This window comes from Dermatophagoides farinae, chromosome 4 (assembly GCF_024713945.1).
Source record: "Dermatophagoides farinae isolate YC_2012a chromosome 4, ASM2471394v1, whole genome shotgun sequence".
Lineage (NCBI taxonomy): Eukaryota > Metazoa > Arthropoda > Arachnida > Sarcoptiformes > Pyroglyphidae > Dermatophagoides > Dermatophagoides farinae.
Window position 1 is genome coordinate 6,945,741 of NC_134680.1, and position 27,254 is coordinate 6,972,994.

Consider the following 27,254-nt stretch of genomic DNA (forward strand, 5'->3'; position numbering starts at 1 on the left):
TTCTTATTATTTTCATTCTCGATTGAATCGTAATCTTGGAAACATTTTATTCATTTGACGATTTAAAAAAATAATGATGGCGGCTTTCTAATGTCAACATAGCGAAGATTATGTATTAAGAAGAAAAAAATGAAAGAATCAACCAATTGAACGAAATGAATCAGAATCTGTCAGAATTCTGGGCTTCAGTCAGATTAATTTTCTTATTTTTTCTCTTCCTCTGTGAGCATCATCATCTTATTTCGAGATATTCCGCCTGTTTGCCTGTCTCTTGTCTTTCTTTTCTTTCACTAATTAAAAACCTTTTGATGATAATGATGATGCAACCATCATTGTGCTTAAATGACAACATTTTGTTCAATGTTTCTCACAGACTAATAATAATGATGATGATGACAAGAGAGATTTTGTTGACGACGACGACGACGGCGGCCACCAAAGAAAGAGAGAATAACAAGATAGAAACAAATTCATGATGAAACGAAATAGCTTGACTTAGAAATGAAAAAAAATCGAAGACGCCCTTAACCATATGTCGACTGTGTGTGTGTGCACGAATATTAGTCATATGAATCTTGCCCGAATTAATGAATCTTCTTCTTCAAAAAGAATTCCTTTTGGCCATATAATATAGTTATTGCTCTGCATTTTTTTTTTGGCTTCTAGTTTGGGTTCAGTTTCTTACTTATAATTACGCATTATTAATGAAGCTTTAATTGAAAACAAATGATATGGATAGATGTAAGCTGAATCTTGTTTTGTGTCATTGAGGTAAAAGCTGAGCTACTTGAATTATTCTCATTCGGACACTATTTCTTTATAAAGAAAAATTCTTGCATTTTTGAATTATTGCAATCAAGTTGGCGATTTTCCGCATTAATTTTGATGATGATGATCAAAATGACCATTTTCAATATCCTAATCATTTTCTTGATTGCAACAATCATTTATTTGAAATGAATGCAATTCATTTTGATTCTTCTTGAATTTGAAATTTTTGTTTTGGGTTGTTGAAAATAACCAATAATGTTTGCCGACCAATCACATTCGATTGCTTAAATCTTTTTTTTCTTTTTTGCTTGCTTATTTTCGACAAATGGTTTTTGTTTTAGTGTTTTTTTTTGCATTCCCGACTTGTTTCATTGGAATTTTTTTCGCCATAATCAAATTGAATGTATTTTTGTTCTTGCTTCTGCTGCTGGCTGTAATGACAATCCGGAAAAGAAAATCAGCTTTGCTTAAAAATTTGAATTCAATTTGGATCCATGGATTTAAATTGTTCCAGAAAAATTTTGCTTGTTTTTTTCATTATAATTCAATTAAATTCAATTTTTGTATGGCGAGAAAGAAATTGGCTGAACAAAACAAAAACAGAAAAACAAAGAAAAAGTTTTTTACCCCTTCATTTTTCGTTCACTGTGTTTATGTGTTTGTGTTTTGTAATGATTTTCATTACAATTTTCATAATTTTTTGCAACATTCATTCCTCTGGTTTTACAATCCATGTGATGTAATATAATGTAATTTTGATACTTTTACGATCCCAATTCTATTCTCTTGTTGTTTTTGTTGTTCATTTTGACATTTGGACTCTGGTATAAAAACAACAACAACAACAACGCAACTGGGCACTTTTGGGAATTCTGTCCATTCTCTAAACTATTACATGAATAAAATGTTGAAAATTAATTGCCACACATACACACACACAAAACATCTCAGCCCGAATGAAATGATGATGATGATGATCAACACAGGCCATATATTCACTGATGTCCCTTATGACGTTTCGAAAAGAATTGTGAATGAAAAAAAGAAGCGAGAAAAAAGTTCATTTCGTTCATCTTTCTCATTTTTTTTTTATCTCCATGAATCAACATGAATGATGAATAGCGCAAAACTCCCCGAAATCACAATCACACACACACACAAACGATCATAACGATGATATGGAATTAGTATGAATTTCACTTTTCGCACCAAACCAAACAAACAAACAACGAATTTGTGAGTGTTGGACCATGCTGCTGTTGTTGTTGTTTTTTTCTGTTTTTTGTTTTGTTTGTCATATAACAAATTATCCCAATATTCTTGTTTTCACACTCATCTCATTATCATTCGGGCTGACAGGCAGTTGAAAATGGAGCATTATTCAAAAAAGTAAGAATACTCTGTATTTGCTGATAATACATCACCACCACCACCACCACCACAAATATTGTAATGACTTTTGCCAATCACCATCAGATAGATTTGTCAAATCCATTCAGTCATTTTAGTCTTATTTTAAAATCCTATTGATGTTATGTTTGTACAAATGTTGTGTGGTCTAAACATAGCCATGGCATTCCCCCTCAAAAAACAACAAGCTCTCGAATGACAAATTTAGATGACACCGTCATCATTCACAATGGATTGTTGATCATAAATAACATGTTGTGAAAAATCGTTATCTATGAATGGTACAAGAGCCGAGCGCGCTCAACGAATTTCGCGCCAACAAGAAAAACACAAGACAGACACACACACAGTCGCAAGCAACTCGGTTTTTTGAGACACACACACACACATGAATCAACACCTTTGATGTTTTTCTTTTTCTTTCCACAAATTGTTCTTTTTCAATAAAGTCAATTACAAAACATTCGTGTTCGAGTTCACATTCCTGTCCAAAAGATTATGAGACTGAGTTGGTGATCAGAAAATATCATCAATATCGAGCAATCATTTTTTCAAAGTTTTTTCATTCGTGTCTGAATTTCAATCCGTGTGTCAACCACAACAAACAGTTTCATCATGAGTGCTAACGAAGAAAATTTGGCTGGGTTGTTATCACAAAGAAAATCGTACCGTGCAGCAATAACAAGGGCGTACAATCAATTGAGATCAAATGGTACAATGCCATCGTTGGAGTCAGCAGCCACGCTTCAATCTGAATACGCGGAAATTACGTTACAATTGGCGGATTTGAATCATGAAGATGACAGTGATTATATGGAAAAGATTAATCTCGTCATTGATTTCATATCTCTATATCATAGTGTTGATCGTCAAACATCGCGGCAAACAATGTCGTTGACAGCTAGAAATCGATGTCAAGTGAAGATCGAACAATTGGACAAACTGGTAGAGAAATTTCCTACTAGAAATGGATTATTGGATGATCTACATGAGAAATTGGAAAATATGTCTATCGAATCGACTAGTCAGTCAATGTCATCGGCACGAAGCAATGTGCTTTCACCATTAGCAGTAGTCACGACTCCTAGTCCTAGTATATCATCGAGATTTCAAAGTGTTCATTCCGATCATGCTAGTCAAACGGCAAACGGTCATTCATTCACTGCATTACATCGTCAAAATGTCACGTTCGGGTTTGGTAATCGACCAACGCCACCGATTATAGATACTTTGCCAAACCATGAGGACATTCAATCACAAAACGGGTTTCAGATTCAGCAACCCCTTCTTCAAACATCACCATTGGTATCATATCAACAACCATATTTCACAGGCAACAATATGTTCAATCCACAGCAACAACCATATCAAGTGCCAAACAATATGTTCAATCCACAGCAACAACCATATCAAGTGCCAAACAATATGTTCAATCGACAGCAACAACCATATCAAGTGCCAAACAATATCCAAAATGAAGTGAATCCGTACGTTTCAACGGATATCAAAATAAAATCCGAAGAAGTACAAAAGTTTGATGGTACAGCTGCAAATTGGCCCGATTTCAAAGATGCAGTTGAGGAACTAATCATCAACAATAAGCAAGTACCAACCCTAGGATCAAAGTTTCGTCGACTTATGAAATTGCTTCCACCGTTGGCACAAAAAAGAATCCGTGGTGAAAAGTCTAATCCGGATTTTCAACGAATTCTGAACGTCTTGGATGAAATTTATGGTTCACCCGCTCTGGTCATGAAAGAGTTGGGTCAAAATATACAATCATTGCCATTTTTACGACTGGATTCACATCATAGTTATTTCACAAAATTCTATGAAACGATGGTAGATATTAAAGGAATCGATTTAAATGAAGGCGACAGTCGTACGATAATAGGTAAAATTCTCGGAAAAATGGATCCCGAACACCGACGAAGAGCATTTCATAGTCCGAGTCAATCAATAACAGATGAAAAGAAGAGAATCGACAAGTTATATGAATACTTTCGACAGATTACTCAAGACGACTTATTGATCAATCAAATGTCCAACATTGGTGTTAATCGTCAACAACAAGGCAATGAGTCCAAATTTAATAACAAATTTAATCGTCAGAGTGATCAAAGAAAAACATTGGCAGCAACATCGAGTGATAACGGAAGTACATCCGACTACAAACCAAAGTGCATTTTTTGTGGTCAATTCCATCTTCATATACATTGTCCCATGTCGTATGACCAAAAGATGCTGGTGCTAAATAAAGAGAAACGTTGCTACCGCTGTGCCGGAAAAGGCCACGGCACACGAGATTGTACCAGAATCTTTAAATGCAACAAGTGTGGATCAAATCATCAGTCATATTTGTGTAAAGGTACCGCAAGTGGTAGCCAACATCCATCAAATCAAACTGCGGTAAAAACATTGATGACTTCTGAAAATCAACCGAGTACTTCCTCAGAACAGCCAGTACAAAACGATGAAACCGTCACATCCGCGTTGGCACGCTCAGAAAGTGCATCACAATATTTACAAACATTGACCACTGTAATCAACGGGACCAAAACCCGCGTTATCTTCGACAGCGGTTCTGAAATTTCCTTCATCACGAATAAATTGGTTAACAGATTGAATCTCCCGAGAATCAAAAATAAACCAATCTGTGTTAATGGTTACGGCGGACAACGTGGCCGCTACATTGGTCATTATTATACCACACTTCAATTACCGGATCGTGATGGATCGTTGAGTGAATTCAAACTTATAGTCGATGATACAGTGGCACATTTCAATTTCAACGTTCTACCTACAACTGTTCAAAACCAAGTGAATGACGAGTACAATATCGATTTCAAGGACGAGAATATAAGTGTCGATATTCTGTTTGGCAACAACGATAAAAATCGTCTAAAGTGTCTTGTCGCTGATAAAGCATACAACGATTCGTTGCTTATTGGTAAAACATCATTGGGATACATCGTACATGGTCGATCGGATGATTATCGTTCAAACATCGTTGCTTGTCTATCGGAAATACATGATCCACCAATCGATATGTTAATCAATCCAGAGGATGAACGTGCAATGCAGGAATTTATTAACGGGTTCATCAAGGATGGTATTCTTTACGACACAAATGAACGAATCTACAGAATAAAATTTCCGTTTATTAGCAACAGTGTAGTCAATTCGAACTTCAACAATGCTAAACGATTATTGGTTTCTAAAAAATCATCGCTGTCCAATGCCGAATTCAACGACTACAACGATCTAATAAAGGAATTGGAAACCAATAAAATTGTCGTAAAGTGCAATATTCAACCAAACGAGGGTTATCATATGCCCCACTCAGTGGTGGTCCGAAAATTGGATTCGGAAAAAACGACAACTAAGAAACGTTTGGTATTTAACGCATCCAACGGCAACAACAATTTGAACCAAGCTATATTCAAAGGAATTACAACTTGGTGCTTGCCGCGATCGTTACTTCATTTTCGCCTACGAAACATTGCAATCATAGCAGATATTAAAGCTGCTTTCCACAACGTACACATCCAATCCGATCATCAGAAGTATGTAAAGTTTTTGTGGTACGACAATAATAAAAATGATATCGAGTGTTACAAATTTCTTCGACTTCCATTTGGCCTAACATCATCGCCATTCATTTTAAACGTAGTCATCGATCATCACATTAAAAAATACAAAAACAAATTTCCAGAAATTGTAGCTGCCATCAACTCAAACTTGTACGTGGATGACTTGGTCCATTCGGTAAATAGCAAAGCCGAAGCGATTAAGTTTCATAATGTCAGTTCCGAGATTTTCAAAGACGCTTCGATGCAACTAAGGAAGTGGCAATGTTCCGATTCCGATATCGACAATTTGTGGTCTGACGGTTTGGGTGAAAACAAAGTTCTCGGCGTAATATGGCATAAAAATGACGACACCATCAAAATATCATTTCCATTGTTCAATTTTTCCAATGATATCACCAAGAGGTCATTGTTATCAACCTTGGCATCCATTTACGACCCCATGGGATTACTTTTGCCGTCCACCATTCAACTTAAATTTTTCATTAGCGAACTATGGACGCGTAAAATTGATTGGGACGATTTATTGCCGCCAGAATTACATGGCCAAGCTCGTAGAATCTTGACCGACATCAACAAATTGAAAAGTTTCAAATTATCAAGAAAGCTGTTCAACGAAACGTCGACTGAATATGATATGATAATTTTTTGTGACGCCAGTAAAAAAGCAATCGGTGTAGCAGTGTATCTTTCAAACGGTGCTGAAGCAACATATATATTCGGAAAATCAAAGATGCTAAAACCACGTAAAATCGTTACGGGAGAATTATTGGCATTATCTGCTGGCGCTAATCTTGGAAGCGCATTGAAATCCATGTTGCCAATCAACAAAATCATAGTTCTGTCTGATTCGAAACCAAACGTCGATCGATTAACCACGGATATCAACAAATTCCCACAATGCGTCGCCGTCCATTTATACAACATTCGATCAAAAATCGACGCTGTTCATTGGGTATCGGGTAAACAGAATCCAAGTGACGCACTCACCCGTGGAGTATCATTTGAACAACTCAACAAATTGCATAGTCTTGATCAGAAATTTCTTGAGGAAATTTATCGTGATTCTCATCAGTTTTCTTCTCTCACCGTAAAAATTGAAAACCCCTTGACAATCAATATCGACGTCAATCAGTCGCTTTCGTATAATGAATGGATACAGCTGATCCAGCAACATATCAACGATGGAGATGACGATCCATTAACAGTCTTGATCAAACTGAACCAACAAAGGTTTCTTAGCGACTTAGATCATTTTCAGAATACGTTCGTCGACGAATCGGGCATAATACGGTGTAGCACCAGACTCGATAATTCAGATCTCGACTATGATTGCAAAAATCCAATCTTCGTACCGAATTGTCCTTTTTTGCTGTCACTATTGTATGAAATACACGAGAAGGTTGGTCACGGATCTGAATACAGAACCATGACTGAGTTCCGGGAAACTTATTATACACCGAAACTTCGACAAAAGGCGAAAAAGGTGATTAGCCGATGTAACATCTGTCGAATAAACAAAGCAAAACCATTGACGGTACCAAATGGAATTCCTCCTGCAAGCCGAGTCACCAGAAGTGTACCGTTTAATACGACCGGCGTGGACATGTTCGAGATTCGTCATCCGAATAAATTGTATGGGCTATTATTCACATGTTTCGTAACCAGGGCCATACATTTGGAGCCAGTTGAAAATGCATCCGCTTCAGAGGTGCTCAAAGCCTTAAGAAATTTTGCAGCGTTGAGAAATTGTCCTTCAGTAATATTCTCAGACAATGGAACAAATTTCAAGAAACTGGGAAAGCTGCTTAATCAATGTCTGGATCAAATTAAAATAGAGTGGCATTTTATTACACCATATAGCCCTCATCGTGGCGGAATTTGGGAGTCATTGATCAAGACCACAAAGAGAGCTATGAAGTCAATTGTTTGGAAAAAAGATCTAAATTCTGAAAATTTTCGCACGATTCTTTACGAAATTACCGCTATCGTCAACTCTCGACCAATTGCAGACATGAATGGTTCAATATTGACCCCAAATAAACTGATCTATGGTACCGAAATCCGTAAACCACCACAACCACCATTCAAATCAGATGTGAAAATGGATCTATTGACGGAATGGAGAAGCAAACAAAGAAATGTAAATGCGGCATGGAAAGTCTGGAAAGACTTGTATCTGAAACAATTACGACATTTCCAACGTAACAAATCAAAATATGAATATCTCAACATCGGTGACCGCGTATTGATAAAAGATCATTATCAAAACCGTGAAAAATGGCCGATTGGCGAAATAATCGAAACCGTACCGGATTGTAAAGGAATAATTCGCACATATCGTATCAAAATTGGTAACGACAAAATAACCAGAAGCAACCGTGACGTTTTTCCTCTAGAAGGGGGAAAACTTGCAGCATAATTCAGTGAAAAATCGTTATCTATGAATGGTACAAGAGCCGAGCGCGCTCAACGAATTTCGCGCCAACAAGACAAAAATACAAAAACACACACACAGTTGCAACAAACTCGGTTTTTTGACGTACACACACACACACACGTAAAATCAATTCTTTTGATGTTTTTTCATTTTTTCATAAATTGTTCTTTTTCAATAAAGTAAATTACAAAACATTCGTGTTCGAGTTCACATTCCTGTCCACCTTGTGTATATTAACACTGACGACCAAAAAAATAAAAATAAAATAAACCCAACAACAACACCGACATTGATGACATAATCATTTGATCCGATTTATTTATGCTCACCAAATAAGAATTTAATCAATTTCATTCATTTTCATGATTTTGTTTTTTCCTTGAAAATGATGAACCGAGTATTTTCCAGATTTTTCTTTTTTTTGGAATATTCATAAACATGTTTTGAAAGAATGTATTTCCCAAGAAAAGCATAAAGTTGATTGGTGGTGGTGGTGGTGGGTTGATCATTTACAAAACATTTACAAAACGGTAATGTTTGGACATGCAAACATGAAATTATCGAAACATTTTTTTCGATTCGATTCGATTTGATTTTGTTCAATTTCATTAGTGCGTGTTTTTTCGTTTGCATGAAAGAAGAAGCCTACGATGCATTTCTTGCATTTTTTCGGAATTTTTTTTTCTCTTGGAGAGTAATTCTTGGATTCGTGTGTTTACTTTGGCCGTCAAATATGCAAATCACTCTCTAAATGAATGAAAATTTCTGGAATTTCTAAAAATGTTTTTGTTGTTGTTGTTGCTATTAACATGCATCATCATGTGGTTGATTTTTTTTGTTTTGTTTTAAAATGGCAAACAAACACCCACACATTGATTTTATTTTGTTTGAATTTCAGGGAATTCTAAAGATTTTCTTTTGTTGGAAAAATTTTAATGATAATGACCATCATCATTATTTTTTTCGTAAAGTTTTTCCCATTGATAAACTTTTGTTTTTTCCACTTTAACGTCGCTAATAAATTGTTTAGTCCGATTCGATATTGAGTGCGTGAATCCATTGATGGTGATGATGAAATCCAAAGTTGCAAACAAAGTGATCATCATCTGTCTTTCGATTCCAGACCAAATTCTAAGAAACAATCCAAGATTTGTGCAATCAAAAAACAAACGGTAGCTCATTTCTATTTGTCAATTGATGAAACAAAACAAATATAAAAGAAAACTTCATGATTGAATCGTAACAATGAATAAAAGATTCTAAATGGTTTTTCATTCATTACTCAAAAGTTCGATTTTATCAGAATATCATTTTTTTGCACACAAAAAACATATCATTATTCTATCTGTTCGATGTATGTATGTGTGTGTGTGTGTGTTCATGCATTCCTGCTGGGTCCACGCTCATAATCAGTTTTGAGCCAGAATTTCGCCATCCATGTATTTGTTTCTGGCCGCACATTTATTCCAATGATTGTCGTTATATAACCACCATCAATAGGCCATAACCATTCTCATGATGATGATGATGATGATGATGTTGTAGATCCCATTCATTCATTTATTCACGAATCTTTTTATTTTTCTTTTTTTCTTCTAGGACCGTAATATGAAAATGTTGTCCTGTTATGCAGTTAATGGTAAGCTTAATTTATAATCTTTTTCCTCCTTTTTTTCTTCTTTTTTTCCGTAACATTTCTGTTAGGCCTTAGTGTGGTAGTTACATACATTTTGTGTCTGTGTATGTAGACCATAATATAAATTGTAATTGCATTTTTTCTTTTCTTTCTTTTTTTTCACATACCCACACATGCACACACATAGACATCACTCCCGGTGATTCTTTTCGACCATTAGAAAGTAGAAGTGAACAATGATAATAATAACAATACTTACCGAAAAGCGCCTGCCATAAGCAATATCAATATTTAGAGCAATGTCAGGATTTATAATGCTCTAGAAGTCCCAATAATTGTCTCTCTCTCTCTCTCTATGTATGTGTGTGTGTTTGTTAAAGAATAAAGGTGGTATATACGGTTCCAACGGTATTGATAAAACACACACACACATTTCTTTCTTTTTTTCAAAGAAAAATAACATTCCTTGCTACAATCAGCCATCCATTTTATTCCGTTGTTGTTGTTGTTGTTCGATTGCTTCTCAATTCTCATTTTTTTTCTAGTTTCGCTTTTTTCGCGAAAGATAATGTGTTGAAGAGGAATGCTTGGAGCTTAGCGGGCTTTCATAGTAATAGTTAATTGCCCATTATATTATTTCTAAGGTCTCAGGATTCATTCATGAATTTTGATTTAGCATTTTTTCTCTCTTTTCATTTTTACTGTTATTATGATCATTATTATTCTGATATATTGATACTAAATCTATATTTTTTTCACTGAAATTCTTTTATTTGATTTTGTCGATGTGGTCGTTGACGTTGCCGCCGCTGCTATCGCCGTGAATGCCATTAACCATCATCATCATCATCTCTTGTCTATGCAGATAAAATCAGCGAAACGATCGTTGAATCTTCCGTATTGAATGTATTATGTAAGTACTGTATATTCAACTTTGAATATCATCACATACTTTACTTTTGAAGATTTTCTCTTTTTTGAGAACAAAAAAAAATGGTTTCATTCATTCACTCATTCATTCATTTTCTTTCTTTTCTTTTTTCTCTAAAAAATGGTTATCATCACCATTATCGTCGTATTGGTGGCGGTGGCACGCGAAAATTGCTAATTTGTATTGAAATGAAAATCGATCCATTATTATTGTTGCATAACAAACATGTTCATTGGTCGAATGGTGATGATGAAAAATGGCGTGAAAAACAAAACAAAAAACAAAACAAAACAAAACCAAAATGATACAGATCCACCCGAATCGATTCATATATTTGGTTATGATGAACAGAAAGCATTACAATATGAAACTGTACAGCGTTTAACCTGTACATGTAATGGTGGTAATCCAATTTGTACACCTAAATGGTTTAAAGCAGATAAAGAATTGAATGAAGGAACACAAATCTCTGTCAATGGTAATACCGTTACTAATGAGCTTGGTAAGTGAAAAGAACTCTTCATTTTGTATGAATTATTCTGAAATTCTCATTTTCATCCATTAGTATTCCGTGTTGATCCAAGTGATAATGGTGCCATGTATAAATGTATGGGTGAAAATTCTGCATCACTTACACCGATCAAAGCTATAACAACATTGACCGTTCATTGTAAGTATCATTTTGTTGAAGGTCAAATGTAATCATTCAACCTAGCAATCTTGAGATTCAGGCCTCAATGATTCATTCATTTACTGGTGATGGTGGTTACACCTTGAATTTTTTTCTCCCATTACACTGGTGTTTTGCTCACTGATGACATGTAATTATTGTCATTATTATTAAGTTGTCGACAATTATTGTCAATACGAAAGGGATGTGTGTGTGTCAACTTTCACCTAGAACGATAGAATTACTTAGAATGAAAAAATAGGGACACACCTATGGTTTGGCGTTAAATTTCATCCGGTTGTTGAAAGAAATTTAATTAATGTTGTTGTTTTTTGTTGTTGTCAAGAAATGAAACAAAAAAGAATGAGTTTTCTTATCGTTGTCATTATGATTGTAACTCGAAAAATCTTTTTCTTTTTTTTCAAGTTCCACCAAATAAAGTGTCAATAAAGTTGACGCCTAAACAACCGATTGCCGGTACACAATTGGAAATCTTATGTGAAACGGGCAGTTCAAACCCACAATCAATGATTACATGGTGGCGTGATGGTTTCATGTTAACCGGTCACCAAGATGGTATACATGATGGTCTTTTTGGTGGTAAAATCACTAGGAATATTCTACGTTTAAATGTTAGTAGTCAAGATGATGGAACTGTCATTACATGTCAAGGTATGTGTTTTATTTGTTGTCTTGTTTTTCAACGACAAAGTTTTATGATTCAATTTCTATTTGCATTGAAAGCCAAAAACCAAGTACTTCAACAAAGTGTTCACGATGCCACTACGCTGAATATTCAATGTAAGTCCTCCGCGTGAGACGAAACATACATCTGATAATCTAATAATGAAATGTTTTTTCTTTCTTGATTTTTGGTTCTCATCTCAGATCCACCGGAATTCCTGAATCCACCATTGACACAATTCGATGTGATAGAAGGTCAATCTGAATCATTCAATCAAACAGCACGCGGTAATCCATCAGCTATAACATATAAATGGAAACGTGAAGATGATAGTGAAATTAGTGATAATACTGGTCATCGTATCGTATCCGATGGTCCTATCCTTAATATGACGAATGCACAAAAATCTGATAGTGGTATCTATAAAATATATGCAACAAATGATCTTGCTACAAGTGAATCATCCATACGTGTTAATATTCAATGTAAATTTATTTTTCACTGTCGAAATCATTGACTAAAAAGTATTTCATTCATTCATAGATCCGGCAATAATCAAAAAGACAACCGAAATGGTTTTGGTTGATGAATACCATAATGCACATTTAGAATGTTTTATCGATGCCAATCCAATCAATGAACATGTTATACAATGGATTCGTCGTAAAAATGATTCAGATTATGGTTCGTCATCAATCAATGTTCATCATCATCACAATGTGCCTTTATTAACATCCTCATCATCATCATCATCGTTTGATGACATTGCTTCCTCATCAACAAATCGTATGCATTCTGAAGTGGAATTATTATCCGAAGAATCACAGCCATTCGCTGATGGTGCAAAATTGAAAAGTTCATTATTAATAATCAATGCTACATTACGTGATTCTGGATCAATATTTGAATGTTTGGCCAATAATGGTATTGGTAAAGAGGTTAAATCGTCCATTATATTGCTCGTACTTCGTAAGTTATCATTTTTTGTTGAACAAACTATTTTCTACCTTTCATTATTGGCGCTGTATTAGATATGCAAATTAGGATGAATTTTGAACAGCAGTTTTTTCCTTATTCTTATATCTGACAAATATGCCACTATTAAATTGCAACCACACACAAACAAAAATAATTCTTTATCTTAGCGTCTTTCAAGATAAAAACTACAACAAAAAACCTATGCTAAAACTTGATGACAATTGAATAATGTCAACAACAACGATGGAACCACACAGCTAAAAATACCAAAACCAAAATAAATATGCAGCCAGAAAAAAAAACCAAAAACAAAAAATGATTTAAATTTATGCCATGAAGACCTATCTATCGTATTTAGTTGTTGTTGTTGTTGTTTTTGTTTTTTCGTTTACCTTATAATGAAATGGCAGGAATCAACCAAATGTAGAGAAAAACCATAAAGATCCATAGGGAAAATAAATGAACTAATAAATGAGGATGACGCCGATGAATTTCATTATTTTTCATCATCATCATCAGGATTTTCGATTTTTTCTTCCATTTTCTACTGCTGTTGTTGTTTTTGGCTTAAATTTTGTTTCCCATCTCTTGTCATTCATCTTTTTTTGTTTTTTTGTTTCGAATGATATTTTTTTCGGTTTACACTGGAAAAGAAAAAGTTTTTCCTTCACGTCCGGGAACATTTATTCATTCATTAGATTCATTTCCATTGAATTCTGGTTGTTTTTGTTTCCCGGTTTTAAAGTTTCATTAACGTTATTTTTTCTGGTTTTTGCTGCTGTTGCTGTTCAAATTCATTACAGCCGTAGAAATTTTTTTTTTTTTGTTTTCAACTTTTTTTAAGATTATTCTTTTTTAAAATTTTTCATTTTTTTTCTCTCTCAGATAAACCCATAATCGATCGATCACCATCAATTTCGAAATCAGCTTCAGAATCAGGCTCATCAGCGAAACTTATATGTCGTGCACAAGGTACGCCCAATGTAACATTTACCTGGAAGCGTGAAGGTTCCGTTTTGGAATCATATGATTCATCATCGGACTCGTCATCTTCATCATCAAATTATCGTTCATCATCCAAATCATCATCTAAATCAAGTGTTGAGAAACCCGCAACAAAATATGTGATTGAAGAGACGAAAAAATTGGATCTAATTAGCTATCAGAGTGTTCTTATCATAAATGATGTTACAAGCAATGATTATGGTCCATATGAATGTATTGCTCGCAATGATCTTGGTTTCGATGCTATGGCCATTGCATTGAATCGTACATCAAGGCCAGATTCACCACGTTCATTGCGTGTGGTGAATGTAACATCTGGTTCGGTTATGTTACGTTGGATGCCCGGTTTTGATGGTGGTTTACCGCAAACATTTCGCATTCGTTATCGGCCATTAGATTCATCATCGACTGGTGGACAAAATATGGATGATATTACCACCACTGGATATATGTATCGTGATGTTTATCCACCAAATGCAACTACAATAATTGTTGGCGGTCTGCGAGATAATACTGAATACATTTTTAGTGTTATGGCTACAAATGAAAAAGGTGATAGTGATTACAGTGCCGACATTGTTAAAGCTTCAACCCTTAAAGGTACGTTGATTTTCAACACTTGAATTTCAAAAAAAGGATTGTTAGCCTTATAGAAAAATAAATAAAAAAATGGAAACTTCCTGTTATTATTATTATCGAGTTTTAGATCAAAAATATTAAATGTATTGGATAGAATATTTGGTTTTCGCATCGAATTTGAATTTTATATTAGGCGTCGACATTGTTGATGTCATTTTTCAAAACACACACACACACATACACACTTATTTTGGACCATTCGGCATTTTGCTAGTGATTTTTTGTGTGTGTAAATAATATCCATTCTAATAACAATATTAATATGTCATATTTTTTTTCGTTCTGTTTCTGTTATGTTCCCGGATCGACCAAAACGAATAAACAACAATCAACTCAATGATGATGATGGCTACGATATGACAGAAAGTGGAATAACCGAAACTGAAAAGATTATATCGAAAGTTTTGGCCGAAACTGGTTTTGATATACCACGATTATTCGTTATCATTTGTGTCGTATGTTTTGCATTGTTGTTGTTCAATTTTGTAAGTATTCTCCATTTTTTTTTTTTTTTTTGAAAATATTCTGTCGACATTTTTTGTTTTTTTTTCTTCAATTTTCATCATTTGCTTCGGAATTTATCGTCTGTATTCGTTCGTTTCAACAGCCGGGTGATTTTTCTTGTTGTTGTTGAGAAAAAATATTTTTTGTCCATAAAGTGAATGAATGTCATAAATGCAAAAAAGTATTCTTTATGAATAAATAGTGATCGAGCATAGAAAAACATCAAAATGATGATGATGATGATGATACACATAATTTATCTCCTTTAGGACCGTTTCTCAATGACTTTGAATGTTTATTATATTCCCGGCTATTTTCGGAAAAAATTGTAGAACCACATTCTGAGAGGGCCATTTCCAAAGTTTTTTTTATTTATCTCGCATAGTTTTGTTGTTGTTGTTTTCGAGATTTTCTACTCTAGTTTTTTTATTTATTTATTTATTTCAGATTCACAAGATATACTTGTTCGGAAGAAGAAGAGAAAAGTTTCTCACTTCACTACACTATCGGCAAGTCTAATATTCAATAGTGATTGAACATACACACACACACTATGTGAATGTTTTCTTCAACAACAACAACAAGAACAAAAAACCTCGATAATCGAATCATGAAAACATTCACAACACACACACACACAGAGAGACAGACAGACAATGGCCCTAGCATCCATCTATAGCACAACATATTGATAGTCAAACATCGACCCGTCAAAATCCAAATAAAAGAAGAAAAGAAAAGAAAGAAAACATGAATACAGTTTTCAATCTGTTTGATTGAAAACACACACACACACACACATGGATATTATTGTTCATCCTGAAACATAAAGACATCCATTTTTTTTTTCTTTTGCTTTGCTTTATTCATTTTCTTCTATCGACGTCCATGTATACGAAAGCCGTACAATATCAATTTAATGATGATGATGATGATGATGTGAATTGATTGTCAATGAATTTGATGTTTAAGTAAGTCAATGTTGTTGTTGTTGTTGTTGTTTGTGGATCGATATTGGCTTTTCATCATCATCATCATCATCTACATGGTACACATATTCCAGATTCTTTCGTAGTTTAGTATTTTATGTTGACTTTCAATGTCGTCGATCCAAAGAAAAAATACAGTTTACCCATTATCATCATGATGATTGGGCCAAAGTTTGTTTTTTTCTGCGTGATGTTGTTGTCTTGTATAAAAATTGGCTTAAATTGTTTTTGTGCTATCACTCTCACTCTAGAGTCTCTGGTCAATTCCCAGTTATCCAGTTATGGATGAAATGGTTGAAAAAAATGAAAATGTTTTTCATCCTGAATGCGGTGTTTGTGTTTGTGTATGATTTCTCTTTGAAACCACTTAACACTTACTACACTCGTATTTATATTGAAAGAATGAGAAAAATGGTTCAATTTTTTTCTTATTGTAAAACGTTAGTTTCTTTCAATTTTCTTCATTTTCCACTTTTTGCTTTTTTTCTATTTATTTTCATCATCATCATAATGAAAATACCAACAACAACAACGTTTTCGTTCAATCAAGAATTGTGATCATGTGACTGAGTGAATTTTTTTTTTTTTTAAGATTTGTCGTCAAAGAAAATGAAAATGGAATACTTCATAGCAGTTCTATTACATTCATGTGTGCCGATTTTGTTGAAAAAAATGTTGCTTTCTTGTGGAAAATTGTTTTCTCTCTCTCTCTCTTTCACTTTGCAGCATTTTTTCATTTTTCTTTAGCTTCTTTTTTTCGTTTTATTTTGTTTCTTGTGAAAAATCCAAAATAACAACAATAAAACTGAAAAAAATAAGAAAAAAAACTTTTTTCAAAAAAATTCATGCCAGAATATTTCCCTCGTTTTCCCCTAATCTTTGCTGTATTATTCCTTTTCTCTTCTTTGCTTGCTGTTTGAAAATTGGCTCCCATTTTCCACACATTCAGATTTGTTCTAGTTGTCGTTTTTGTTTGTGGTGTACAACGATGATGTCTTACTATAGCACCAAACTTACATCGATACTAAGAACATTATTATTATATGACCGATCATGAACAACTCTCATAAAAATACCCCAAAAAACCAGTAAAGGGTGCCACATTTTTTTTCGGAAAACATATTGAAAATGGAAAAAAAATCTCATAAAAACATTCTCCATACCAAATGTGTAGTTGGGTAGCATGCAAGTTTATTATATGAGAAAAATCGAAATAAATAAATGGATTCCAATTTGAACTGAAATGATGGTTCAGTTCACTTCCATCGGATCCAGAGAATCCAGGTTTACCACCACCACGATGGAAACTAACCATTTCCAGAAAAGGATTAACTCACGTGCTACCATTTTTGTTTTTCTCATTTCAGTCCAATTTCCCATTTCTTCCTGTTGTATTTTTATTGTTTTTTTCTCATTCTTTTTTGAAATTGATTTATTGAATAAATATGTTTTTTTTCTTCTCGTATAGGTTGTCGTTTTCTATTTACGAGCACGAAAAAGACGCAAACGTTATGAAGAAGGTAAGTTTTACATTGGTTTTTTCGTTTGTTTGTTCTGAAACACAAACCAAATTTTAGTATTCAAGTAAAATTACTCAACTTTCAATCGCATATTAGCAATATTAGTCTTTCAATAAGTGTTTGCTTCTCAATTGCAATTGTGTGTTTAATCCAGCGGCCATTATTTTAAATTGATGTCGTATTAAACTATTTCCGTATGTTGGATACTTTTCATTCATTCATTATTTGACAACGATATCGACTTTTTGTTGGCCAGACTATTCCATATCATTTACGTTTAAATTTGAATAAATGTCTCAATGTTTGTGTGAGAATGGAATGACTGGCCATTCATTCAATAAAAACGAAATTCCAAAATCCAAACAAGACTTTGAGATTAATTTCACATTTATTTCATTTACATCTAAAGATTAGTTGTTTTTTCTTTTCTGTTTTGTTCATTTGGAATTTTAAATGTTATTTTTTGCATTGAGAATTTCACTGTCACTGTGGACAATCTTGATGTTGACCATATTTTTTTTTTATTCTTTGTGTGTCTTTTGTGTTTGTCCTTTAGCAATGTCAATTCTTTGAATCGAAAAGTTTTTTCCGCGAAAGTTAGACCCAAAAATAAATCTAGTTTCAAGATATGTAGAGAACTGTATGTGTGATTCAAAGTTGAATACAAAAAAAAGATAAATAAATAAATGGATGGCCGAATGTTGAACATCATCATGATTGAATAAGAAGATGAATAAGAATAAGACGAACACTTAGAAATCAAAGATTAGTCAAGCTCATTTTTAAATCAGTCACCATCATCAACAACAACAAACCAAAGAAAAAAGCAACAAAACTGAATTCAATCTGAATGAATGAATAAATTTCATCCATCCATCCATCCATCCGAATACAAGATGGAATCATTCAAAGTGTGAATGGCCTGCTGTAAAACAAAAATTTCCAATGAATTTGAATTGTGACAGAATGTTTGAATTTTTTTCTTGAAATTCTTCATCCTCTTACAGAGGTCAAAGAACAACCTGAAATAGTTGTGATTCTAAGAACAAAAAGTATTATTTTCCGTATGTTTCGGCCGAGAAATAGCTGCAATTATAATCATCCATCATTCACAGAAAAGGTCCAAAATCGTTCGTTTTTTTTTTTTTGATTTAACTAACTCTGTATCACATTCTAATGACTTGCCTCTTAGATTTCATTGATTTTCAATGGTCCAACGAGTCAAATAAACAACAAAGTTGATGATGATGATGATGAAGACTATTGTAACGGCCGTGCATTTCTAGAATATTCGTTATTTGATTAGTTCAAACAATACGTTTTCTTAGTATTTATATATGTTCGTTCTGATTAAACATAATCATTCTTGCTTGCTATTACTAAAAATTCTTCTGGTGTCAGAAGTTATGAATCCTGCCAATTTAAAATTGTTACGTCGCCAGATTTCGTGTTTATTTAATCGATTTGAATTAAATCAACTGATTTTGGATCATGAAACTATCGATAAAATTGAGAAATTGGCTGAAAAACTGGCGATTGAACATGAAAACTATTTCAATGACGAATTCGATGAAGAAGATTTGGAAGTAAATATCAAAATATCGGAGTATACTTTGAAAATGAAAAAGTTGTTGGAATTTATTTCTTCTGCCAAAGATGAGTCCAAAGTAAAGATTCCAAAGTTAAAGTTACAATTTTCTGGTTTTAAAAAAGACTGGTTGTCTTTCCTAAGTCTCTTTCAAGAAATGTCTCAACTGAATAATTTTAATATTAAAGAAAAATTTTTGTTGTTGCTAAGTGCCTTGCCAGAAAGATTGAAAAATGGAATTTCCTTGGAACCGAATGAGTTAAATTTTAATTGGTTAATTGATTTCTTGAACAATAAATTTGGAAGTGAGGAAATCAAAGAAAGCGAAATTCTTTCTCAAGTAGAAAAATTGAATGTAAAAAGTGGTCCGACTTGGCTAATTATTGAAAAAATTGACAAGTTGTTCATTCAGGCTCTAAATGCTGATATCTCTTTCGATGTTAGAGAATATGTTTTCCGGAAGAAAATTTGGTCAGCTATTCCTTTGGCTACGGCTAATGAAATCAAGAGAGAGGAAGATCAATCTGTGCAAAATATTTTAAAGCTTCTCAGAGAGAAAGTTCGAATAGAAAGAGAGTGGAAATTATTCCAAGATTCAAGAATCAATTTTTCTAAAGATTCTTTCAATTCTTCTGTGAAATGTGAAATCTGCAATTTAAAGAATCATCAAACCTTCAAGTGTCGCAATGGTTCTGTGGAGTCAAGAAAAGAAGCTGTTTTTAAAAAGAAATTATGTTTAAGATGTTTGAAGCCCGGTCATAATGTTAAAGATTGTAAATCCAAGTTTAAGTGTTCTTTTTGCAAAGGTGATCATGCTTCAGTTATTTGTAAAAAGGAGAAAGATAAAAAAGGAAATGTTAACAATTTGGAACAAGCTTCGATTGACACTTGTGATTCCGAGATTTTAAACTGTTAAGCCCTCCCGAAAATTTAATAAAAATCAAAATTAAATTATATGAGAAAGATTTATTGGCTTTGTATGACACAGGAGCGACTATTTCTGCAATTTCTTTAAAGTTATGCAATTTTATAAAGGCAAATGTTCAAGAATCTGATAAAAGTATATCTCTAGCAAATTGTGTCAAGACAAAATCTTTCGGGAGGGCTATCATTCCAGTGTCAATTAATGGAATCTGCAAAGAAATTTCTTTTGAGATTCTAGAGAATCTGAAGCATTCGGTTATTCTTGGTTTGAATTGCATCAAGTCTTTTGGTTTGGAACAAAGAAAAGATCTTCGTGTTTATATGAATGATGTTGTGATTTTCAATGAATATAAATCTTCTTCAAATGAGATTCAAAGCTTGGAAAACGAAAATTGGTCAAAAATTGTTGATCAATTTTCCGATCTTTTTGAAGGAATTGGAAAGAATGAAAGAATATTTCATAGTATAAGTCTTACGTCAGATAAAGTTATCAGACACAAGATTCAACAAATTCCGATTCACTGGAAAGTTCAATTAAAAGAGCATATCAAAGAATTAAAAGAGATGAAGGTTATTAAAGAATCAACAAGTGAATTTAGGTCAAGAATAGTTCCTATTAAAAAGAAAGATGGTACCGTCAGAATGGCAATAGATTATAGAGATTTGAATAAGATCACAAGACATGACGCGTTTCCTATGCCAAGAATTAATGACATAATCATCAAAGTTTCGAAGGCTACGATATTTTCAAAGCTTGATCTCAAGAAAGGGTATTACAATGTTATGATGGACAAAGATTCAAGAAAGTATACAGCTTTTGCTTTTGAAAATAAGTTATATGAATTTGAAAGGATGCCGTTTGGGTTAGTTTCCGCTCCGCAAACGTTTCAAAGAATGATGGAAATGATTCTCGGTCATCTAGAATTTGTTGAATGTTATTTAGATGATATAATTGTCTTCAGTGAAAATAAAAAGCAACATGAGAATCATTTAAAGCAAGTGTTCAATATTCTTCGTAAAGAAAAGCTTCGTTTGAATAAAGAAAAATGTGAATTTGGAAAGTCGGTGATAGAATATCTTGGTTTCAAGATTGATAGTGGAAAAAGATCGATTATAAGTGTTAATAAAGAAAAAATTCTCAAGTTTCCTCGTCCGTCTAATCAACAAGAAGCTAAGACGTTTGTTTGTTTAGCAAATTATTACAGAGATTTAATTGAAAATTTTTCTAAATTGGCTCTTCCGTTATATGAATGTTCTAATCAAAGAAAATTTGTTTGGAAAGAGGAACAAGAGAAATCTTTTATGGATATCAAAAAAATTATTGAAAAGGATCCTTCTGTCAAAATTCCGGATCCGAATATTCCTTTTATCGTCACTACTGATGCTTCCGATAGATCTTTCGGGGGTACTTTATCTCAGATCATCGATGGAGAAAAAATGCCGGTTGATTTCTTTTCTCGAAATTTCAACCAAACCCAGTGTAGATATTCTACATATGAAAAAGAAGCAACGGCTATCATCGAGGCGTTAAAGCATTGGCGTCTATTTCTTTTGGGAAAGCCGTTTCGTATTGAATCTGATCATCGTCCTTTACGTTGGTTGTTGTCAAAGAGGGACTGTTCGTCAAAATTGGGGCGTATGGTTCTTAAATTACAAGAATTTCAGATTGAAAATATTGATTACATCAAAGGTTCTGATAATGTATTAGCTGATGCTTTAAGCAGATTGCAGATGAATCTTTTGTCTTCTGATGCTGAGGATGAATTGGACGATGTTATCGAAAAAGATAAAGCCAATTTTATCAAGAAAGATGGTAGATGGTTTTTTGTTGATAAATCTAGAGAACGTGAAATATTAAGATTATACGTTAAAAATGAAAATGAAAGAAGAAATATTTTGAAGGTGGTTCACGAGAATGGTCATCTTGGTCTTTTTAAGAATGAGGAAGAATTGAGGAGAAGATTCTGGTGGCCTTTTTGGCGAAAAGAGCTGAAGGCGTTCATCAAAAATTGCAGTAGATGTGAATTTTTCAAAAATGATGATGAAAAAACGAAACTGCCGATGGTTCCCAGCGTGTTGGAGCCGTTGAATTGGTGCAAAGTCGGTTTGGATTTTTGTGGTCCTTTACAAGTTTCGGAAGCTGGAAATAAATTCGTCATCTTAATCCAGGATTATGCCTCAAAATTTTTATTGGCTGAAGCTGTAAGAGATTTGAAGTCGGATTCGTTAATTGCGTGGTTGCGTCACGTTTTTGGAATTTTTGGTTGGCCAAAGTCAATTGTGTGTGACAGGGGTCCTCAATTGGAAAGTCGGAAATTTAAAGAATTTTGTTCTGCTAATAATGTCAACATTGAATTAATTTCTTTGGGGCATCATCAATCGAATGGTTTAGTTGAACGCGCCATCAGAACAGTTGAGGATATGTTGAGAACATCTGTCTTGGACAAGAAAAATTGGGATATGGAGCTACCTTCTTTGGTTTCTGCTTATAATGGTTCAATTCATCACTCTACAAAAATTGCGCCATTCAAACTTATGTTTGGGCATGATATGTCCATTCCTTTGGATTTAAAGTATAATATTTGTCATAAGTTTGAGGACGTTTCTGATTTGGCTAGGAAAAGGATTTTGGAAAATGAAGCGGCTCAAATGAAACAAAAATGTTATTATGATCGCAAAATTAAGCTAGAACCTTTATTTTCTGGAGATTTGGTTCTTTGGCATCAATGGGATCATTCGGTTGGTTCTTCTAAAAAATTGAATAAAAAATGGCGTGGTCCTTTTGTCATCAAGAATAGGTCGGTTACGAATTATGAGATCGCTGATAAAAACGGGAATAGCAGATGGATTCATCATAATCATCTTAAAAGGTTTAATGGCGATTCTGCTACTCCTCTGGATACGATACGTAATCGTGGAAGACCGGCACACCGATCTTGAGGGGGAGGTGTAACGGCCGTGCATTTCTAGAATATTCGTTATTTGATTAGTTCAAACAATACGTTTTCTTAGTATTTATATATGTTCGTTCTGATTAAACATAATCATTCTTGCTTGCTATTACTAAAAATCATCATTATGATTACCATATATTTTCTTATGAATAATTAAATCCTGGTAAAGAGAGTGAGAAAGAAAAAAAAAGAAAATGAATTATAGACCAAAATGGACTAAAATATCCCATGATTGTAGCTGTGATGATGGAAAGCCATTACTTTGTGTTTGTTTTGTTTTGTTTTTTTTTTGTTACATACACCGAATAAAGAGAGAAAAAAGTTTGCCATTTTTTTGTCATTGATTCTGATTCATTTGACTTTTTTTTCTTGTGCGAGGTCATTCATAATATTTTCTTTAACAATTTTTTTTCTTTGGATTCTTCATATTTACAACGTTCAGTTTGTGTTGTGTTGTTTCAGGAAAATGAAATTCAAAGTGTGAGAATGCATTGAGAATCGGATTTCGTCATGATGATGATGATGATTTGGCCAAACGTAACTTTTTTTGTTTCTATCATATTCACTATCCAAATATGAAGATGCTGATGATGGAAGAAAAATTTACATATTTCTTGGCGAAATATTTTCCATATTTTTATCATCTTCCATGTGTGTATGTTGGATTCGCTGTTCAAATTGAATAAAATAGGCCCTAAGATAAGATGGCCGTTTGTTTATGTTGATGATGACGTAATTTTTTCTTTTTTTGCAAATTGTAATTCAAATTTTCATTATCACAGCACAGAATTTTTTTATATTCTATTTGCATTCTTGTTTCACACACTTTTTTTCATTCGAAAGAATCAAACAACAAAATCAGGAAAAACTGACTTTTTCTATTACAAGTTTCATTTTGATAGCAAATTATGTTGCGACACTGAACTGGCAAAGACCTGGCCACATTTGATGTATTTTTTCCTGAAAAAAGTTTTCTTCCTATGTCCATGAATGTGATGGTTGACAATATTCTGTATTTTAACTGGAATTATTTTTTTTTGTTTCAATTTTCAAATGGAAACAAACTTTCAAAAAAATGACTAAATAAGTCAGATACATTTTTGTCAAACAAAAAACAAAAAAAAAATTATCATCACACCACCACACTCGTCTGTTTGACACCATGGATTATTTTATTTATATGTCAGCAATCATCATTATGTGTGAAATGAAAGAATTAAATCCCGAGATTTACCTTTTTTCTTTCTCTCGTTAGAACAAATCATGTGTATATTATCATGACCATAGTATGATTTACTTGCTTATCCGAAATTTTTCTGTCTTGTTCGTGTAAAAAATTAGATTAAAGCTTCGTTGTCTGTGCCCAAATTGGCTACTCATTCAGCGTTATAATTCTTAGTTTTTTTTTTGCTGTCCAACATTGCTGACTGGCGTTGGTTGTGTATGGTTGGTTTGTTTTGTTTGAATCATTGGATCACGTTAAATCATGGATCATTTATACATTTCATATTTTCATTTTCATTCGTTTCGTTTGTTTTTTCCTGTTGTTGTTGTTGTTGTTTATAACATTGGATTATAACATTTATAAAAGTTTGGGTGATGAATGAATGAACGCTGAGTCTAAATGTTTTTGCTGTATGCATCATGATCATGATGATGATGATGTTTAGCCAAACGTGCCTTACTTTATTAATTAGCTTTATTTATTATTTCTGTTTATGTTCATGTTCTGTTTTCTATATTTGATATTTGATGTTTATTTCAAAATTAAATAGAGAGTGATGGATATTCTGGTGGTACCGATAGTAAAACGACTACAAGTAGTAAAACGACAATAGAACTTTATGATTCCAATGGTACAAATGGTACAATAAAACCATCGACAATATCGAACTTAAATCATCATCATCATCACCATCATCATCTAAATAATAATCATATTGGCCATTCACATATGAATGGTGTTAAGAATGGCAATGGTATCATAACAGAAACATCATTGAGTGGCGGTGGTTCACCAGCACCCGGCGAAGATGAATTGATAAGCCAAAAAAGTGATGATCGTTTTTCTGGACAAACCGAATATGAAATGGTATGATTGCAATGATATGGATGTATTAATTATTAATTGATTATTATTTATCGAACGTTTCTAATGATTATCAGGAGATTTCTGCCAATTCCATTATGGCATTGGATGATCCGAATTTCGGTGCAAATTTATTGCAGCCACATCCTCATCATCTTCATTTATCTGGTGCTGGTATTCATATTACCGGCAATGGCCCTTTAGGAGGTGGAGGTATGAGCACCTATTTGATTGACGACCCTAATCATAACCCGATGATGATGAATTTGAATGATGAATCAAATAATGGCGCAATTAATACGAATTTTCACCATCAACAACAACAACAGCAACATCATTTAATCAATTCAAATAGCAATACTTTGCCACCATCAAGACCGCCATCAATACCTGTACATTATTCGACAAATTTACGTTATTCATCACTAGGTACCCATTTTTCAAATTTTTTTTTGTTTTTGTTTTTCCCATTTTCAATTAACCCTCGTTTTTTCAATTTTCCATTCACACACTATCACTGTTTTCTTTTCTCAGTTCTGGTTGTTGCATTGCATTGCATTTATTATTTTCGGTGATTTTTTAAGGCTTAATTTATTTTTCGTTTTTTGCTCAGTCAATCACTCTAGTTTGCTAGCGAAAAAATTCTTATAGTCAAAATTTCTCTGCAACAACAACAACAACAACAACTAGGTCAGTAATGCATTCACAGTGTATAGATTTTTTGGATTCTCTTGAGGTATCTCACTACTACTTACTACCCATCACATACACACAAATTCAAATTAGACAATTTCCATTTCTTGGTATTTTTTTTCTCTTACCACCATGAACACACACATTCTTTTCGTGCAAAAAATATGTTACTGTCAGATGTATTTATACAATCCATTCATTTATTCATTCATTCAGTTCAGTTCAGTTCAAATTCAATTCTAGTTTTTATCACTGAAAACATTTCTCGCACGGTCACACACACACATCAATTTATTTTGCTAAATGCATGCATTACGCCCACACCCACAAGCACATTGGATCCAATTCTTTTTTATTGTTTTTTCTCATCACTTGTGTCATTATCATTTTCTCAAGCGTTATTAATTCCATCACCATCATCATCATAATCATAGAAAGTGTTTGTGTGTGTGTGTGTGTGTGTGAGTTTCAATCATAGAATCTTTGCTTGCTTTCTCATTAGATTTTTTCGAGAGTTGATTTCAACCATGGGACTCATCATTTTTTAAGATGGAAATAGATCTGGTGTAAATATACATGAGAAACAAACCACTTTCCTTTTCCTTTTTTTCAATTGATTTCTCCCGCTCTTGTTGAGAACAAATTACATGTTGAATGAATTTTTTTTTTAAATTCTGTCTGTCTGTCTGTCCGTCTGTCTGTGTGTTTGTTTGTTTGCGTTATTTACGAATTTATTCGTTTTCCTCTATTGCCTTATCTATTCTCGAATGAATGAATGAATGCACAAGTAAATGATCGTGGTAGTTATCGATAATTATTGAAAATCTTTAGAATGTTTTTTTTCGGTTTTTTATACGTAATGCAAAACTACACAGGTCTCCAAATGATGATAGGCAACAACAACGAGAAAAAAAATCAAAACTAAAGAATCGTCAAGAATCAAGTTTTTTTTATCGTTATTTTGCCTTTATATAACATTGTTATACCCAAAAAAAAGTCTTTGTTCTTTTTTTCGAGACACAAAAAAAAGAATTCCCAGTCTTTTGTTTTCGCATTTCCGTTCACAATTTACTAACTGCTGTTGTTGTTGTTGTTGTTGTTGTTTACTTCGCAATCCCAAGACACAAACACACACAGACAATGAATGTGTCCCAGATACTGAGACAATGACTAAATTATTATTTTTTTTATTATTTCTCGTGAAAAAAAAACAAAACAAAACAAAAAGACTTTTCTCC

The 27,254-nt window shown here is 33.4% G+C and overlaps 3 protein-coding genes across 4 annotated transcripts in view; all 3 read left to right on the plus strand.

The window, feature by feature from the left end:
* Positions 1-27,254, plus strand: part of sns (nephrin adhesion molecule sticks and stones) — an 82,532-nt gene that overhangs the window by 51,038 nt on the left and 4,240 nt on the right. The window contains exons 7-19 of one of the 2 annotated variants that reach the window (XM_075730708.1): positions 9,811-9,850; positions 10,713-10,760; positions 11,089-11,280; positions 11,344-11,448; positions 11,875-12,120; positions 12,193-12,249; positions 12,337-12,618; positions 12,677-13,102; positions 13,997-14,716; positions 15,119-15,240; positions 17,717-17,768; positions 25,010-25,326; positions 25,401-25,752. In XM_075730708.1, the coding sequence (XP_075586823.1) occupies positions 9,811-9,850; positions 10,713-10,760; positions 11,089-11,280; positions 11,344-11,448; positions 11,875-12,120; positions 12,193-12,249; positions 12,337-12,618; positions 12,677-13,102; positions 13,997-14,716; positions 15,119-15,240; positions 17,717-17,768; positions 25,010-25,326; positions 25,401-25,752 (2,959 nt within the window). The remainder of the gene's footprint in view (positions 1-9,810; positions 9,851-10,712; positions 10,761-11,088; positions 11,281-11,343; positions 11,449-11,874; positions 12,121-12,192; positions 12,250-12,336; positions 12,619-12,676; positions 13,103-13,996; positions 14,717-15,118; positions 15,241-17,716; positions 17,769-25,009; positions 25,327-25,400; positions 25,753-27,254) is intronic. The other variant, XM_075730707.1, reaches the window with a different exon arrangement.
* On the plus strand, positions 2,562-8,406 carry LOC124497300 (uncharacterized). The gene has a single exon (XM_047060951.2). It carries the CDS (start codon positions 2,797-2,799, stop codon positions 8,191-8,193), a length of 5,397 nt encoding a protein of 1,798 aa, XP_046916907.2. The 5' UTR covers positions 2,562-2,796; the 3' UTR covers positions 8,194-8,406.
* Positions 19,106-20,310, plus strand: LOC124491105 (uncharacterized). Its single transcript, XM_047053715.2, has one exon. The coding sequence runs from the start codon at positions 19,106-19,108 to the stop codon at positions 20,270-20,272; it is 1,167 nt and encodes a 388-aa protein (XP_046909671.2). The 3' UTR covers positions 20,273-20,310.